General features: G+C 37.7%; 1 protein-coding gene across 1 annotated transcript; it reads right to left on the bottom strand.

The window, feature by feature from the left end:
• Positions 1-11,935: 11,935 nt before the first annotated feature.
• Positions 11,936-12,811, bottom strand: LOC149208909 (uncharacterized). Its single transcript, XM_089398456.1, has one exon. The coding sequence runs from the start codon at positions 12,809-12,811 to the stop codon at positions 11,936-11,938; it is 876 nt and encodes a 291-aa protein (XP_089254582.1).
• Positions 12,812-18,279: the final 5,468 nt, after the last annotated feature.

Below are 18,279 nucleotides of genomic sequence, written 5' to 3'. Positions count from 1 at the left end.
TAGATAATGAAGATTGATAATGGAGGGTGATACAAATAGTTACATGATTGATAATGAAGATGACAAGAGGCACTCATCTCCTTCTCAAATCAATGGAACCTACCTCAACCCTTGTAGGGTTCCACCCATATATTTCACATGGCTTCTTAATTATGAAGCAAAGCAAAAAAGTCATTCAGTTCAAGGGAGAAGTAGTGCCACAACACCTCTAAATATCACTTGGATTATTGTTGGGTGTTTTCTATGACCAAGCTCAAAGGATTTCTCTCATGTTCTATGTGATTTTGAGAGTAATTCAACCTTGTAGACCTACTTCAAAGGCACATTATCCTACACAACTTAACAACCATCCAATTACGATAGTAATGGGCATGTGTATTTTGATGATGGTGGTGTCCGCATGTTTTTTTTAATGGCGATAGAGTTGTGTATGCTATTTAGGGTGACGAGCATGTGTGTTGTACATTAATGGAAACATGTATGCATATCGTGTTGATGGTAGTAACCTTATTTATTTTACTAATTTTACATTGAGCTATATGTTGACAATGGAGGGTTCTTCCTATGGGCTTGTGTCTTTTGCTTGTCGTGGTTCCTAATGACTTTACTTTCATTGAAATGTAGCTTTTTGTACACAATTAAAATGACTAATATAAACGACTAATTTGTATTATTGTAGTACTTGTTAGGTAGTCGCATTTTTGTTCCTAAACTAAATTAGTTAGTCATTCACAATCATTTTTAGTTGTATTACTCATTAGCTAGTTGTATATTTTAACCCGGGACTAAATTAGTCGTTTTTAGTTAAGTCACTTAAGATTGCTAATTTTTGGTAGTATTTCACTTAGAAAAGTTGTTGTGACTAACTTTTTTATTTGCCTAGTCACTAATTTCTCATTCTCTACTAGTGAAATGACAACTATTAAAAATGATTTCAGGTAGTCACATCAATTTTCATAAATGACAATAGGAGTAAAAACAAAATCAATAATTACTAAATTAAGATAAGGTGTATCGTACATTAATCAAGTGTTAATTACCAAATTGGGGTCCAATAATAGTGTATCGTACGATAGATACGATACACTTCCCCCTCGCCCCACCCACACCCCCCCCCCCCCAAACTTAATTATAACAACTGCCCTCGACATGTGAAACATAAAAGCCACATGTCATTCTTTAAATCAAAATCTTACAAGTAAATGAAAATCAAACATACATTTTGTTGGCTTACCATTTTTTATGATGTAGGGATGTATATGTGAAGTGATTTTATCAGTGTTGTACAATGTCTCATGCGTGGCACATGTTAATTGGTGAAATTGAATTTATGTAGTGAGAAAGAAAACTTCCGTGAAAACAAGATCTGGTGTATCAACATCAAGAATATGTTGTCAAATGTGAAGGTACATAAGAATGTATATAATATTATGATGAAAAACAAGTAAGAATATCATTAATATGTATCAGCAACAGTGATATGAAACTATAGAGATGACTTGCTCATTTTTCAGCTGTATCGAAAATATTTTGAAGAATTGTAATAATCAAAGCTGATACATGGAAGCTTATGATGAGTTTCAAAATGAAGTCTATAAAAACAAAAGATTCAAACAATAATAAATTACAAACAAAGAAGATACATTTGAGTGCTATTACAGAGGAAGAAAAATAGTGTGTTGACCACCATCAAGCTGGTTTTCAGTCACCATAGTCATCCAATAGCGTCGAAAATGGGTTTTCACCATTAGAATTTTGTTCTTTTTTTTTCATCCAATGGCGCACTAGAAGGGTTTTCACCATTTCATATATATATATATATATATATATATATATATATATATATATATATATGAAATTAAGTGGTTGGCAACACAACAAAAGTTTCCCTTGCCCCAACAACTTAAAGGTCTAAATTTTCATTTGAGATAATGTTAACAAATGAATCCCTAGAGGTAGGTTTATGATACAACCTAAGAGTCTAAGACAATGTCCATTGAAAAGAAAAGATGTCGGGAGTCATCAATCGTTGCCAATTTTACAGTTCCATTGTCAAAGGCCACTTCTACCTCATAGGGATAACCACGTGGTGCACAACTTTCCCTCCAAATATTTAAATCTCGAATCAATAATAAGGCCCAATCACATTTTTGAAACAACTTATTATTAATAAATGTGTCATGCCACTAGGCTCTTTGTTGTTGAATGATATATGTTTGTTGCACAACAACCAAGCACTTCTCATCCTATTCGTTTAGTTGTTCCAAATAATGTCTCTGAGCTGTAGTCAAGCTTAAACCCATTTCCAAGGTTGTTTTGAGTGTTTTTATTTCAAATTCAATTGGAAAGATAGGATTCTTACCAAAAACCAATTTATAAGGAGATAATGTTGTAGTATTTCTCCAAGTAGTCCTATAAGCCCATAATACTCTAGGGAGTCTCTCCACCCAATCTCTTCGATTGCAACAGTCTTTTTGAGAATAGCTTCAAGTACCTTATTGGTACTCTCCACTTTCAAATTTTCCTATGGATGGTAAGGTGAAGTGAATTTGTGATGAATCCTATACTTTTTGAAAAGGTCCTGTATCAGCTGAGAGGTAAAATGTGCTTCTTCATTTGTAACTATCTCTTTTGGCACTCCATACTCAGCAATAATTTCTTCAAACAGAACATCTGAACCAACACATTCAATTGCCTTGGTGAGTGCTTTGGCTTGTACCCACTTCATGACATAGTCTATGCATACTAGAATATAGGTATTTTGTTTAGATGGGGGATTAATTGGTCCCATAAAATCTAAATCCCATCTCTCAAACTGTTCCACCACCAGTTGAGGCTGTAATGACATATCATCTAATTGAGTAGGCTGACCCATCCTATGATAACTATCACATCATTGCATATATTTGTTTCCATATCGGAACAAAGTAGGCAAAAAATAACCCACCTGCAACACTTTGTGACCTGTTCTTTTATCTGCAAAATTCCCTCCACAAGGTCCATCATGACAAGCTTTAAGAATGTCATGAACCTCATCCTCCCTCACACATATTATAATTTTATAATCAAAACCAGTGTGAAAAAGTTTCCCATCCAACAAGAAATACCAGGCACTTTGCTAGAATTTTTTTTGCTTTTCCCTAGGAGAAAGGTGACAAGGAAGTTTTCATGCAGCAAGGTAGTTGGAAATGTATGCATACCAGGGTGAATAAGTGGATATTGTAAAGATATACTCATCTGGGAGTGAATCTTAAACATACAGATCATCAGTAACATGAGTCAATCTAGAAAGACAATCTGCAACACCATTACCCTTCCTAGGTTTATCTATAATAATAATATCAAATTATTGGAGAAACAACAACCATGTAGTAACCCTAGCATTTGTAACTGGCATATTCATTAAGAATCAGATAGCAGAATGGTTAGTATGCACAAATTTTTGATAACTAGTGATGTAATGTCTAAATTTATTATTAACATGAATAACAACAAGAAGACCATTTTATGTTACTGTATAATTTACCTCTGCAAGAGCCAAATTCTTATTTATGTAATAGATAACATATGAATTATTTTCCTCTTTTTGTCCAAGAAAAACTCCAATCGTTGTATCAAAAGCATCGATAGAGATGCAGAATGACAGACTCCAATTAGGTCCTCTTAAAATAGGTGCTGCCATTACACATCTTTTTAACTCTATAAAAGAACTATTAATCTTGTTAGTCCATTCAAACTCCTTGTCTTTTGTTAGCGAGGAAAACAATGGAAATGCAATTTTAGAAAAAATTTCTATAAATCTTCTATAATAACTTGCCTACCCTAAAAAGACATGTACCTCTTTTTGCATTTTAGGAGTAAGACTTTTTATAATTACCTCTACCTTTGCTAGATCAACCTGAATACCTGCAACAAAGAGATAGTGACCTAAAACAATGCCTTCAGTCATCATCATATGGCATTTTTTAGTGCTGAGACAGAGGTGGGTTTGTATACAATTCTCAAGTACTTTTTCAAGGCTATGCAAGGCTTCATCAAACTCATTCCCATAGGGTGTAAAATCATCCATAAAAATTTCCAAACAGTCATTGACCATGTCAACAAAAATTCCCAACACTGCTCATTGGAATGTTGTAGGTGCATTACAAAGTCCAAAAGGTAGGACCTTATAAGCAAATGTACCTCAGAGACAAGTGAAAGTAGTTTTTTCCTAGTCTTCAGGAGTAATCTGTATCTAATTATAACTACTTTATCCATCCAATAAAGAAAGGAATTTCTTACCAGACAAAGTGTCTAAGACCTAATCAATAAAAGGTAATGGGAAATGACCCTTTTGAGTGGCCTTGTTAAGCTCCCTATAGTCCACACAAATTCTCCACTTTCCATTTTTCTTGGAAACAATAACAAGTGGAGATACCCACAGACCATCAAAAATAGGATAGATAAAATTTTCATTTAAGAGTTTTTAAAGCTCTTCCTTGACAACGCCTTTTAATGCTGGGTTCATTCTTCATTGAGGTTGTCGGATAGGCCATGATCCTTCCTTTATATAGATGTGATGAGTACATAGAGTAGGATTACCCATCCTGTCCTTATAGTCCCATGCGAAGGTTTCTCTATTATTTCTGAGTAACAACACTAATTTCTCTCTTTGCATAGGGGATAAGTTAGAGTTGATGTTTAGGGTTTTCCCATGGTAAATTTACCCTGCTACACCCTTAAAAGTAGGGGTAGTAGGTATTTCTTAGGTAATAGGATCATCAAGAGTTTCTTTCTCATCAAATTTGTCTATTCCAAAAATTAGCAATCAAGATGTGGATGGTGTAACAATAGAGGGTTCATTGATAAAATCGCTAATGATATCATTTTCAGTATCATTTTTGAAATACAAGGCTTTTCCTACAGTGAGTAGTGGATGTGCATAAAATTCTTCCAATTCAGGCTCAAATCATGAAGGATTCTCAAATTCAAAACTTGGTTTAGATGGAAGGTAAATAACAAGGTCCTTGGTGGCATGACCATCGAATATAGTCATGCAACTAGACCTACATATGATAAAGGCATCCACAGTAGCCAACCGTGGTCTAACTAGAATTAAAGGATGTCCTCTTAGGCATGTCTTGGGCTGAATATCCATAAAATCTACTGGGTATTTCCAGGAGTCTACCGAAATAATAACGTCCTTCAATATTTCGTCAGGTTGGATCCTAGACCTATCTTCCAGTTCTAAAGCAATATGGGTTAGTCTCAGATTAATAAGGCCAAGTAGTTCTACAGTTTCCCTGATGATTATGTTGATTGTTGCTCCTAATTAATCATGGTACCATACCCCTGAAGAGATACCCGACCTCAAATCCCATTTGTCTAGGAGACCCCTGACCTCTAGTGGGACATTAAAGACCCCTTTATTTCAAATGTTAATGTATACATATTCAAAGGGTTTAAAAAACCTCAAAACACTATCAGTGTGCCCTTGCACCTTTTAGTTCAAATGCTAGTAATAAAATGCTTATTCATTCATTAAAATAGTTGTCATGACTCACATTTGTCTTCCTTCTTTCCATACAGCTAGTTGCAAGTCACTTAAATACGCAAACTATCTCCATTGATGGTTAAAATATTATGCCTTCCAAGTTTTTTGACCATTTAGTTTTAATAAAAAATCTATGCAAGTCTTCTTATCAAACCTTGTTGAATAAGTTATTCCTTTTTTTTGTAAGTTAGTACAAAAGTATTTCTATTAATATAAAAAGTTTTACAATGATATCATATGAGGGCCATATGATAGAACTGACCTAAATATGGCCATAGATGGAACATGCCTAAGGATGACCATGAAACAAATTACAAAACACATGTAGAAAACGAAAAATTAGAAACATTGGAATCACGCAGCTTGGGGCTAATCACCACCTCATCCTTTCTTTCCTTTCTTCTTTGCTACTTTGATCCAACCTTCTGGAGGCATGGCTATGAAAGCTACCTTAAGATTGTTCTGACAATCTAAGGAGGCATCCTTGTCAGAGTCTGAGGAGGTTGATTCATGGGCGTGCTTCATGGCACCCATCAGAGCATTATTACCTAGTTCTTCTCGTTGGGCCAACAAAACTTTGATCCTCTGACCTCCTTCACAAGGATTTTGAAGATCTAAATTCTGGGCCCTTTCCGATGAGAGAATGTCGTCATCAGACTCATCATCTTCTTGATATGAGGAAGAGGAATCCTCCTCTTCTTGAGGAGGCGGCTTCATGGATTCCATGCTTTAGATCTGGCCTTTCATTTAACTATTTTTTTAGAACAAGAGTTCTGAAGATGACCTGTTTGATGGCAAAGTCGACACTGAAAAACAATGTTCTCGTAGTCCAACTACTGGGTGTAGTGAAAATCACCTATTTTAAAATTAATTATTCTTATCAAAAGTTTATATTAACATATTTTCAGATATGTCCATAAAAAAAAAAGTAGAAACAAAAAAAGTGACATGTATGTCATCTCTTTCTCTAAAATGTCACCTCCACAGACCTAGAAATTCCCATACTAGAAAAAGTGGTTGAGTAGGGTTTGAAACATATTCCTTAGCTTAGTGATGGTAGGCTATGGAAAATGACAACACATTAGAGATTGGAGTAGTCCCAAGATGCAAATGAAAATAATTTCCCTTCATGCAAAAGTTGCACAAAAGAGTTTACTATAGGCTCTTGGAAAAACTATAGAACAAATTAAAAAAAAACCTTAACAAGTTGGGTAAGGCTTCCACGATAACCATTTACCAAAAAATATTAAAGAATTTTGAATAAAATTGATTAAGATTTGTATACTTCTTAATTACTAAACTATATATATATATATATATATATATATATATATATATATATATTAATTTTTAGGTCTATATTTGATTATTTCAATGTTAATATTTTTTAGGTAATCTATGCTAGTGTGATTTTGGAAAAATAAATCTATACGATGTCAGAATACATTAAAATTCATATATGAATATGAAAATTAGTTTTTAGGTTTATATTTTATTATTTCAATGTTAATATTTTTTGGGTAATCTATGCGAGTGTGATTTTGGAAAAATAAATCCATATGATGTTAGAATGCATTAAAATTCATTGTTTTTTTTGTGTGTGTAAATCAGCAGTTATATATTAATTCCTAAAAATACATAGGATACAAAAGGTTTGCACACACAGACAAAGCGAAATCATCAACGCATGCTCAAAATGATTGTAAGCAGTTGAACCTACATTTACTGAACCCGAGGCTAACCACGCAGGGCTGCCTAACGAGGGGTCTAAACCAAAAAAAACAACCACCCTGGGTTGCTTGTTAGTAATTCGAAAAAGAAAGAGGGCCTGGAGGACCTCCACAGCTACGACAGAGAGATACAAAAACAAGAGAGAAATAAGAAACTGAGAAGCCATTACAGCGTCAAAATCACATAGTCTTTACTAGGTGCACTTGGGCCGACCATTGCAGTCACGAACTCGGGTTGCTGAATCCTTTGTGGAGTTGGGCGCTTCACCTGGCTGGTGTCCGTTACCTCCACCAAGACTTCCACCGCAGCAATGGATCCCTGATGGATGGAGTGCCTAAGGAGATTGATGAGGACACTTAGCTTTTGCGAAAGGATTCTGACTTCCTGAGTCAGGGCACTGAAATTGAACTCCATGGCATCTGGCTTAGCCAAATTCTCTGTAGAAACGAGGGAGATGGCTTGGTGAGCTCTCTTGATATCTTTAGCCTGCATGCTGAGCACCTTGGCTAGCATGGTCTTCATTCTTCACATTTCTCCTTGTATTCGAACGAACTATGTTGCTCTTGTAGTCACTGTACCTGGATCAGAAAGTCAGTCCATTTCCTTTTCCAGAGCCTAAGCGTCCAAACGTTCTTCCTCCTTAGTAACCGCAGCTTTGAGCTCTTCGATTTTGCATTTTTCTTTCCGAGTGATCCGGGTTTCATAAGCCTCCCAAGCTTTCTGTAGGTCCTGGTTAGCAGAGACATTCCGACTACCCTCACGCGCCATAATGTAATTGCAGGTCGAGGATATAATGAAAATCCTAGTAGTGCTGCGATTGTTAAGAAAAGATCCAGAAGAAAGTAGTGCTCTGATCACCTGGTTTGACGCCTTAGATATAGCTGAGGGTGGTAAGGTTTGGCTTGAGATCTCCCACTTCCCCGTCGGAGATATGCTGTTCCTGCCATAATAACTGTCATTACGGTTTCCCATCTCTTGCTCATGATGTCGATTCAGAGCCTTAACTCTGCCACACTTGAGGCAATTGGTTGAGAGCCATGTGTCCTCCCCTACGTCTTGCTGATGGTTCCAATCATATTTTTTGTTGATTGTCCTCCCTATTCGATGAACTGTGTCCTTGTGGATGATTTCCCACCCTTCCTCGGGTACTCTATGGGCCTGTCACCCGTTGTACCTTCCTTTGGTGTGAAGTGAGTTGTTAATTCTCATAAGTAACTAATGAGCTGTAACCTGTAGCCCTTCTTCCACTCTTGATGTTCTGGTAATATCTTTCCTTAAGATGAGAGTGCACTAATCCCGAAGCTCATTTTCTGTGACGTCTTGCCAATAGGTGTCAGTGATCTCCATCGGATGATCGACCGCGTGGTTGGCAAGGAAATCCACTAAGCCATTAGCTTTCCGCCTGACTACTTGTGGAACAATGCTGCTGACGGAGGAGAGATGTTTCACGATGAGCACTGTTACCATGGCCAATCTCCAGTGCTTTGTGACTTTCTCTGGCCGAGTTCCATTTTGCAACCTCTTCACCGTAGTGATGGCCAGGAGGGAATCGCCTTCCACTATAACAAAACCTTTACCCAGCCGGATGAGGATTTGCAGCCCCTGTTCCAGGGCTGTGAATTCTGCTTCATTGTTGGTAGCCTCCCTAAGCGTTCTGCAGTAAATGTGGAGGATTTCACCTTTGTCATTTTGGAGGACGCCTCCAAGCCCTACAGGGCCAGGGTTGCCCCTGGAGGCCTCGTCGAAATTTAATTTGCAGAATCCCGAGGTGGGGGGCAGCCAGGCCGAAGGAGCAGGAGCAGGTCGAAGGTGGTTATCTTGAGCCTTGTGACTTGTCAGACCATTCATGCCAAACAACAGCAGGATGCGAGAGTCATTGGGAGTGAGCGTCTTGTCCTGTTCCGCTTTGCAGGTGGTAAGGGCAGTTTCTTTTAAACTGTTCATAATGATTGTTTTGATGGTTTCAAGCTACTTGAATTCTTTTTGAAAGATTCTTCTGTTCCACTCTTTCCAAGTATTCCAGACTATAAAACCAGGGTAGAGCCTCCAAAGGGTGTTAACCGTATTGCAGCTGGAGTAATTTGTGCACCAATTTGCAATGGAGTCTTGAATAGAGTCTCTGTGTCTGTCTGTTTGTTTGAAAATTCCTTTCATCCATTCCCACAGATTATTGGTCCAGTTACAGTCATTGAGGAGATGGTTCATCATTTCCTCATCCTTTTCACAGAGGGGGCATCTGGACGGCCCAATAAAACCTCTTTTTACTAAATTCTCCCAGGTAAGGATTTTGCGATGCATGATAAGCCAAAGAAAAGATTTTATCTTTGGCCAGAGAGCACTATTTCAGACATTTGGGTACCAAGCTACTTTGTCTTTGAGGTTCTAGTGCTCAAGATAAATTCTGCCTTCCTTGAGGTTGAAAGTTCCTCCGTCAAGTTTTCCACACTTGAGTTGGTCCTCCTCCTGAGTGGAGATCATTCTCTTATTCAGATCAGAGTTTAGGTCGTTGAGGAGGATTATCATGTCTTCCTCCGGGGGGAGAGGTTCTAGGTTCCATTTTCTCTAGTGTTGGTTCTCGTTGATATTAGACCAATATTGATGGACTCGTATCTTTCCCATTGCCTGAAACCATTTCTGAAGGGCATGATAGTTGGGGTTTTCTAGTTTAGGTAGCTGTTGCCATGCATCCTCCCAGAATAAAGCCTTGTTGCCATTTCGAATTTCTGAGAAGCAGTGGTTCTGAATGAGGTGGCTATTAGCTTTGGCTAGATTCCATATAGGGGAATCTTCAAGGGCATCTGTCATTCTGATTAGGTCCTTCGATCTCCACTTTTCGGCATATTTGGCTTTCCATAATTTTGCCCAAGGTGTATGGGGTTCCTTGAGCCATCGCTACCAAAGCTTGGATCCATAAGCTTTGTTAATAGTGTCCAGTTCTTGTAGCCCTAAGCCCCCAAGAACTTTGGGCTTGCATAATTTAGTCCAGGCTACAAGTGCCCACTTATGCTTATCTTCTTTTCCTGACCAAAGAAAGGCTCTTTGAATATTCCTAATTTTATGAATAACCATTTTTGGAGCTGGGAGGATAGAGAGCATGTAAAGAGGAATGGCTTGCAGAACCGCCTTAGTCATTACAAGTCTTCCTACAAAATTTAAAACCCTATTGGTCTAGTAATTCCCCCTGTCCTCTAGCTTGGAGAGAAAATGCTCCCAGTGGAGTTTTTTCCAAGGCTTGCCAGTGAGAGGAATGCCAAGATATTTAGAAGGAAGGTTGTGCCTCTTGAAACCAAGGATATTAGTGAGGTGCTTTTGGACTGCCAAGTGCGTATGGAAGAAAAAAACAGAAGATTTATCCAAGTTAAGATCCATACCAGAAGCTCGGCTGAACAGGTTCAAAATGGCTTTGAAACCTTGGGCCTCCTTAACTGTAGGGGCGCCATGCAGCATAGTATCATCCACGAATTGCTGATGGGTAGTTGTAGGAGCGTGAATCAGGGGCTGAAGACCTTTGATGATATTCCTGTCCTTAGCCAATTTGATGATGCGACTAAGTCCTTCCATTAAGATAACAAAAAGGAAGGGGGAGATGGGATCTCCTTGACGAATGCCTCTGGAAGGGAAGAAAGGGTCTGAAGGGGCTCCATTGACTAAAATAGAGAAGCTGGGAGATTTTACCATGGCTAAAATCCAACTGATCCAACGCTGGGCAAACCCAAAAGCTTTCAAAATTGCCTCAAGATAAGTCCAACTAACCTTATCATATGCTTTTGAGAGGTCCAGTTGAATGATCATTCTAGCCTTTTTCTGAGACTGAAGGGTGTGGATCATTTCCTGTGCTAATAAAACATTGTCCATGATTTGCCTCCCTTCCACATATCCCGACTGCTCTTCTGAGATGATCAAAGGGAGAATAGGCTTTAACCTGTTGGCCATGACTTTGGAGATGATCTTGTACAACACATTACAGAGGGCTATAGGTCGAAATTTAGAAGGAGTACAGGCAGCCTCTTCTTTGGGGATGAGGGCAATAAAAGTGGAGTTTAAGGATTTGAGAATGGAGGAGGATCTTCTAGAGTCTTCGACCACCGCCCAAATGTCCTGCTTCACTATGTCCCAGCAAGCTTTGAAGAAATCAATGGTGAATCCATCTGGTCCCGGGGCTTTTCCATTGGCCATATCTTTGACTGCCTCTTCTACCTCCAGGAGGGTGACCAGGCGGTCTAGAGATCTGTTCTGTTCCTCTGTGATTAGCTTGGGAATAGAGGTAATGACTGTATTGATTGCCTCTTGTCTGTTGATGTCTAGTTCTGTGGCAATAAGACTGAAGTGGTTCCTGAGGATAGAGGCAATCTCCTGATGAGATTGAAAGGAGGTTCCTTGTTCATCCTTAAGCTTGGTTATTTTATTAGTGCCTCTATAATCCATGGCTGAACGATGGAAAATTTTGGTATTTTTCTCCCCTTCATTCAGCCATTGAATACGAGATTTTTGTCTCCATAAAGTCTCTTCCTGATTGCATCTATCATTCCATTTTTGCAGGAGTTCACACTTCGTGTTAATGGAGATTTGAGATATGTCCCCCTTGATCCAGTTGTTATGTATTAGAGTCATCTAATCCTCCAGGGCTTGCTTGTCCTCAAAGATGTTGCCAAAAACCTCTTGGTTCCAAATTCAAAGCTTAGCTCTAATGTGCCTCAATCTAGCTTGGAGCCGAAACATTTTGGTTCCTCTAATGTCCAGATGCTCGTTCCACCAAAGTTGGATGTTGGTGGTGAAAGTTGGATGACTGAGCCAGAATTTTTCAAAACGAAAGGGTCTATTTTTTGGTGTGCCCAGAATGGTTGCCTGTAAAGAGATGGGCCAATGATCCGATCCTCCAGATGGAATAATCTCAGATTCCACTATGATTCCTTCAAGGAGAATGGTATCCGAGATTAGAAACCGATCAAGCCTAGATGTGATCAGCCTGTCTCCTCCTCTCTTATTATTCCAAGTGAAAATGCCATTTTTTGGTTGGATGTCCACCAGGTTAGCTGTTCTTATGAAAGATATGAAAGCCTCTGCATCTTTGTTTAGGGTTCGAAGTCCTCCCTTCTTTTCCCCCAGAGAGGTAATCATGTTGAAATGTCCTCCATAGATGGCCTTAGCATGAGAGTGCCTTTGTTGCATCTTGGATAGGTTGTCTAGTAGCTGTAGTTTATCCTCCAGCCTTTGAGGGCTGTAGACATTTGTGAATAAGTAGGTGCCAGCTTCTCCCAGGATTTGCATTTCAATGGAAATGTATGATCTGGAGGCTTCGACGTTAAGGAGGAGTAGGGAGTGGGGGTTCCAAAAGATGGCTAAGCCCCCTTCCAAACCATTACCCTCTACGTCCAAATGCTCCATTCTCTTTCCCAGTCTTCTGCCTATTCCTTCCAGCTTTAGCCTAGAGCATTTGGTTTCCTGCAGGAAAACAATGTCCGGATTTTCCTGAGTGACTTTCTTTTTCAATAATCGTTGTTTGGTTTGGCTGTTGAGCCCTCTTGCATTCCATGAGAGTATCTTCATAGTTAAACTATAATTATGAGGAGAGAGGGAAAGCCTCCAGGACTTTCATCTTGCCCGAGTTGATGAGCATTTGGCTGAGCTCATGTAGTGCCTCATTGTTTGTTCTTCTGCCCCGTTTCTTTTTGTGTTTTGCATTAGAATAGGTTTGGTGTAGGTTTTGTGCCTTGATGCCCAGTCCTTTTGTTGCGCCTAGACCCCTTTTCTACCCTCTCAGGGTTGCATCCTGCCTTGATAGAAAGAGGAAGTTGACTCTGTCAATCTCTTCCTCTGGAATGTGCTCCACCCCTTTTTGTTTCCACTGCTCAACTATGGTGTTAAGGTCCATTCCTTCTTGTTCTAGAGTGTCATTGAGGTCCTGATCCTCTGTGCCCACTTCACTTAGTGTCATTTCCTTGTCCCCTTCTACGTCTTTTCTCAATCTTGGTTCTCGGATAAAATCGTCAGTCGAGATTGAAGTTGGAATTTGGTTGTTCTGATCATTCTTTTCCAGGATGTTCTACCCTGTTGTTGGTGTTTGGGTGTCCTCCTCTGCTCCAGTTTCTTCTCCAAGCACCTCAAAGGCATTTATGGATCTTTTGTTGATGTTTCATGTCTTCGGTTGGTTTCTTTTGTTATTGCAGTGTCTTCCTGTGGGTCAGATGAAACCATCCTGATTTTTGCTTGGGGGATCCTTGGCCTTCTCTACAGGCTTGTGCATGGGACATTCCCAGATCAGGTGGCCATGTTCATGGCATTTTCTGCATCTGAAAGGTATTTGTTCGTAGTCTATGGCTTGAAAGAAGACTTCATCTCTATATTCCAACCATAGACCCTCATGGAGAGCCCCTGAAACGTCCATTTCAACACAGATTCTAGCACAAGATGTGTACCTTTTTTGGAGGGTCGCTTCCGACGCTTGAATGAAGGTGCCCAGTTTATTGCCGATTTTCTCCAGAGCTGCCAGTCTCCAGTAGTCGATAGGGAGGGAAAACAAGCGGATCCACATAGGAACATGCTTGAACGTTTCCTGCTCTGGTGCGAAATTTGGTTTCCAGGGCCTCATGTAGAGGCCTGCCGAGGCATAGAAGTAGGGGCCTCCATCAAAAATGCGGTCTCTATCTTCAAGGTTTGCAAATACCACCGTAAAGAAACCTTTGGCCCCCAGGTGGAGTGTGACATCTCCTCTCGGCTTCCAAGTTTGCTTGATCCATTGGCATAAGGCTTTTTCTGTGGGCCAAAAGCCCATGAACTTGCATATCACCGCATGAATAGCCATGTGATCCCTATAGGCTTGCAGTTCGGGGTCAGTGATGATAACCCTCAGGCTTTCTGTAGTTTTTGGTTTACATCTCCCCTGGTATTTTTGTTGCATGTTTTCCACGGCCGGTTCTTCTGGGTCTGGGCCTTTCAAGGGGGAGGTTTCTACATCCTCCACTTCTTTGTTTTTCTTTCCCGCTCCTTGAGTGGGATCTGGTTTGTCTTTTCCTTCCAGAATTTTTATGCCTTTTGTCCCATGTGGAAACTGGGTTTCCTTTGTATTGCCATCCATTTTTGTCTTCTTACTGTGCTCATTTTTCCCTATGGTGTTTGAGCCCGTGATCTGCACTCCTTCCAAAGGACTTTTACCTTTGTCCATCATTATTTGTTTGTAAGAAGGGGTCCCATTGGCCCTCGCTTGATTCATCCATTGGGCCATGGCAAGCCCCCACTGTCTTAGATCCGTGAACAGGGCACTACCCCCTACCAGAGTGTGTAACAGTGCGCAAACTGCAAGCGAAACCCTAGGTCAGATAGTTGCAGAGTTGCGGCCGCCTTCCTTCTCATGGATTAATTCCTTAAAATTCATTGTTAGTAAAACGGTAAAAAGGCATTTCAATCTTTGGAGGGGCACACATTTTCTATTGATTGTTGATAACAAAGGATTGTGTGTTTCGGGAGACTATAGTTATTGCAATAATAAATAATTATGTTTATTAATGTAGATAATTTTAAATTTAAATGTAAATCTAGTAAGTAAATGAAAACAAATAAAACTATATTAATTTAATATGTTTTTTTAGTTGATATAATTTTTCTTTTTTATTTTTAATTTAAAATTTTACTTCAAAGTATTTTATTATTTTATTTATTTGAATGTAATAAACAATTTGATTAATGTGATTTAAATCACTTAAGTTGATAAATAAATTGATAGTTTGAAGTAGAGACTTGGTAGGTAGTTTACTTTACAAAACATAATGAATACATAAAATAATCTATATTAAATAACAATTATTTATTATAAGAATACATTTATATAAGTCATGATTTATTGAGTACAATAGTACAATATAAATACATGTGACACATGATAAGTTATTTCTTGTTGAAAAAGACACAACTTATCATTATTATATTAAAAATGATATGACAATTATTTTAATGATTATTATCTATTGCATAATAATCATTATATTATAACCAAAGTTGTAATATACCTTAAGTATGTTATAATTCGTTCTCCCTCAAAAATATTTTCTCCATAAAGCATGGGAAAGCAAAAAACTTCCGAAAAATAAGCCATCATATTGTAGCTTTCTCACACTTAATAAGGTTGAGGACATGAAGCGATGTGACATTTGAAGTCTTGAATAATATTGTAGCATCTAAAAATTATCAATCCATCCAAGGTGGATTCTTTTTAGTGCTCTTTGATGATAAGATTCAAAATTTGGTCTTCGTTGTTGTTGAATTCTTGGCAAATTGATATTTGGATGTTTTCATATGTAAGGACACAATTGACTTTTGTTAGTTTCTTTGGGATATTGGTATGTTAATTCTTATTAACTACAAATTATATAATGTGGGTGTTAATATGGTATCTTAATAAGCTAATCTTTCCTAATATGTGTTTTAATCTTGTTATGATTTACTTGAGTTGACATGATGATCTTTGATATTTCTGCATTTATTGGTGTGATAACATCCTTCAACTCATATATGACTTCATCAATGTTGATTAATGATATAATCACCCCTCACTAAATTTGTGGTTGTTTCTCTATCACTAAATTGTTTCTCGAACTTAACTTCTGGGAGTTTTTTCACTAATAAGACTACATTAGCTATGATACTTTGATCACTAGTTTTGACCCCTTCTATTGAGGTCATGCTATCTTCAATTTCAACCTTTGGAGGCTCTTCTAATAATACAACTTCATTGACAACAACATTAGGTTTTTCCACATTAATTGTGTCAACATTAGTTCCCTTATATTTGTCTTGGGCTTTTGATTGCCTTCTTCAATATTTCTTCAAATTCTTCATTTCTTTTAGTAGAATTTTATAAGGATTTCTCAAGTGAAAAAATTCATCATATATGGTAACATTTTTTTATTGATACTTTCAACCTCTCCTTTGTGAGTTTTTTTAATGCCGTTAATTTGTTGTTGTAGCTCTTTTATATGTTGATGAAATTTGCGAATTTCTATATTTTTATTCTCTAATTCCCTTTGAGTGCACAATATCTTCATCTTTGCTAACAAAATGATTTGTTCAAATATACAATTTCCCCTCTTAAATCATCAAAATGTTGTTGTTATGATTCCTCATCATATTGAATTGTACCATTCTATACATGGTTCTTCTAATGATGGAACTTTTGTGCATGATATCCATCGTGAAATCCATTTCATTAACTTTTTCGAAATTTTTTATTAAAATACTCATATCAATACCACTTACTTTCTCATCAAAGCTTTTAATTTATTTAACCCGATACTTGACTCTCTTTTTTAAACCATAATGAAAATTTTGTATTAATTGAAAATATGTGCGTGGAGGACAATAATTACATGAAAATATATTAAAAGAGAGAAAATATTTCTATCATGCATAAACATAAAAGTTTTTCTAGACTAGCAATATCCTGAAAATGTCATGCAAAGACTACATAACAACTATGGTATTGAAAGGTAAACACTTTACAATATACCCCAAAATATTAGATACTTTAATGATCATACTTCTGTAGTAGCTAAAGTAGGACATAATCGCTCCAGGAAAATCCATTTCCATTTCTAGGACTGATCATTGAGATATGGAACAATAGGCTTGGAAGAACCAATGGAATTCCTTGAAGGAGAAGTACCAAACTGCTGATGTCCCATACATAGTTGTAAATTTTCTAATTTTTGACGCACACTAGAGATTTCATCTTCCGTTCTTTGAGTTAAGATGTAATGGTTGATGAGGATTTCCATAGAAGAGGTGATGCTTGAGACTCACTGGTTATGGGTTAATTGAAGGGCATATAGTTATTCCTATATCATATGCATTTGGTTAAGTAATTGTTCTTGCTGAAATTCATAGTTGCGAGACATTTACATGGATTGAAATTTTTTGCTAATGAAATGTTGCCAGGCCACCCAACTATATTGATCCACTATGATAACTTGGATCCTAAGAATCAAAATCCAATAGTTTATAGCATAAAAAATGTGATAGCCGAAGGTAGCACATTGCATAATGCACCTCAAAAAACCAAGAAACCAAACAGTGAAGTTATTACAATAGATGGCTAAATCAAACTCTACAACAAGAGTATCTATAGAAGGGCCTACTAGAGCCCTGAACAACTATGCTATGACACATTTAAAAATGGAGAAAAATTACAAATCACAACCAAATATATTAGTTAACTTAAACCTTGAAATTCCCCAATAGGGGTGGTAAATGGTTGAATGGAAGCCTAGGACATGGGCTTTGATGGGCACACCACACGTCATCAATGAATTCAAAACGTTTTGGGAATGCTTCGTCAGGAAATTAGCAGGTGAATGTTCTAGAGAATATGTTGAGTATAATGGGTCTTGGCTTGGATGTAATGCTCATTTGCGAGTGTTGGGTGATGAGGGATAGGATTGCAGGGGGAGTAGTCTATCCAGGTGCGAAGGGAGGCTTACCAATCAAGTCATTCCACGCTCCTCGCCTGTAATTGATTAATGTGAGCTATGTGTGGGGGGAGTTTGGTGAAGTGCAAGTTCCTTTGGTGACTCAAAGTGCCATATAGGACCCCAAGTCAAGTTGTGTTGCTACAACCAAGGATAATTTCACACTGGCATTAGAGAAATTTTGAGGTTAAAAATGGGCTTCAAGACAAAAATGTACAACAAAAATAAACTTTATAAGAACCAATAAGATTCAATATGATGATTTCAAGCATCGGGGATGATTAACCATTTTTTGAGTAAAAAAGGAAAAAGATAAAAATAAATAAAAAATAAAAGAAACTACTTTTTCTACTCATATTTTCAACTTATCTGCATATGGTTTTACTCAAATTTTGAGTGGGAGCACTCTTTGGATGCATAATTTAACTATGCATCTAAGGAGTACCCATGTTGCATACTTTCGATGGACTATACTACATGAAAAATGTTAAATACATGAAAAAATAAATGCAATCATGTTTTTAATGTATTTAATAGTTTTCATATAGTAGGATCCAT

The sequence above is a fragment of the Pinus tabuliformis genome, chromosome 1_2 (assembly GCF_031772625.1).
Source record: "Pinus tabuliformis cultivar Carrire ecotype Pingquan chromosome 1_2, CPIR1, whole genome shotgun sequence".
NCBI classification, from domain to species: domain Eukaryota; kingdom Viridiplantae; phylum Streptophyta; class Pinopsida; order Pinales; family Pinaceae; genus Pinus; species Pinus tabuliformis.
The sequence above is the reverse complement of the archived record's forward strand: the minus strand, read 5'-3'. Positions and strand labels throughout refer to the sequence as shown.

What these genes read in the sequence shown, in the direction of transcription:
- LOC149208909 (XM_089398456.1), bottom strand. Translation starts at nt 12,811, where the DNA reads ATGAAGATACTCTCATGGAATGCAAGAGGGCTCAACAGCCAAACCAAA.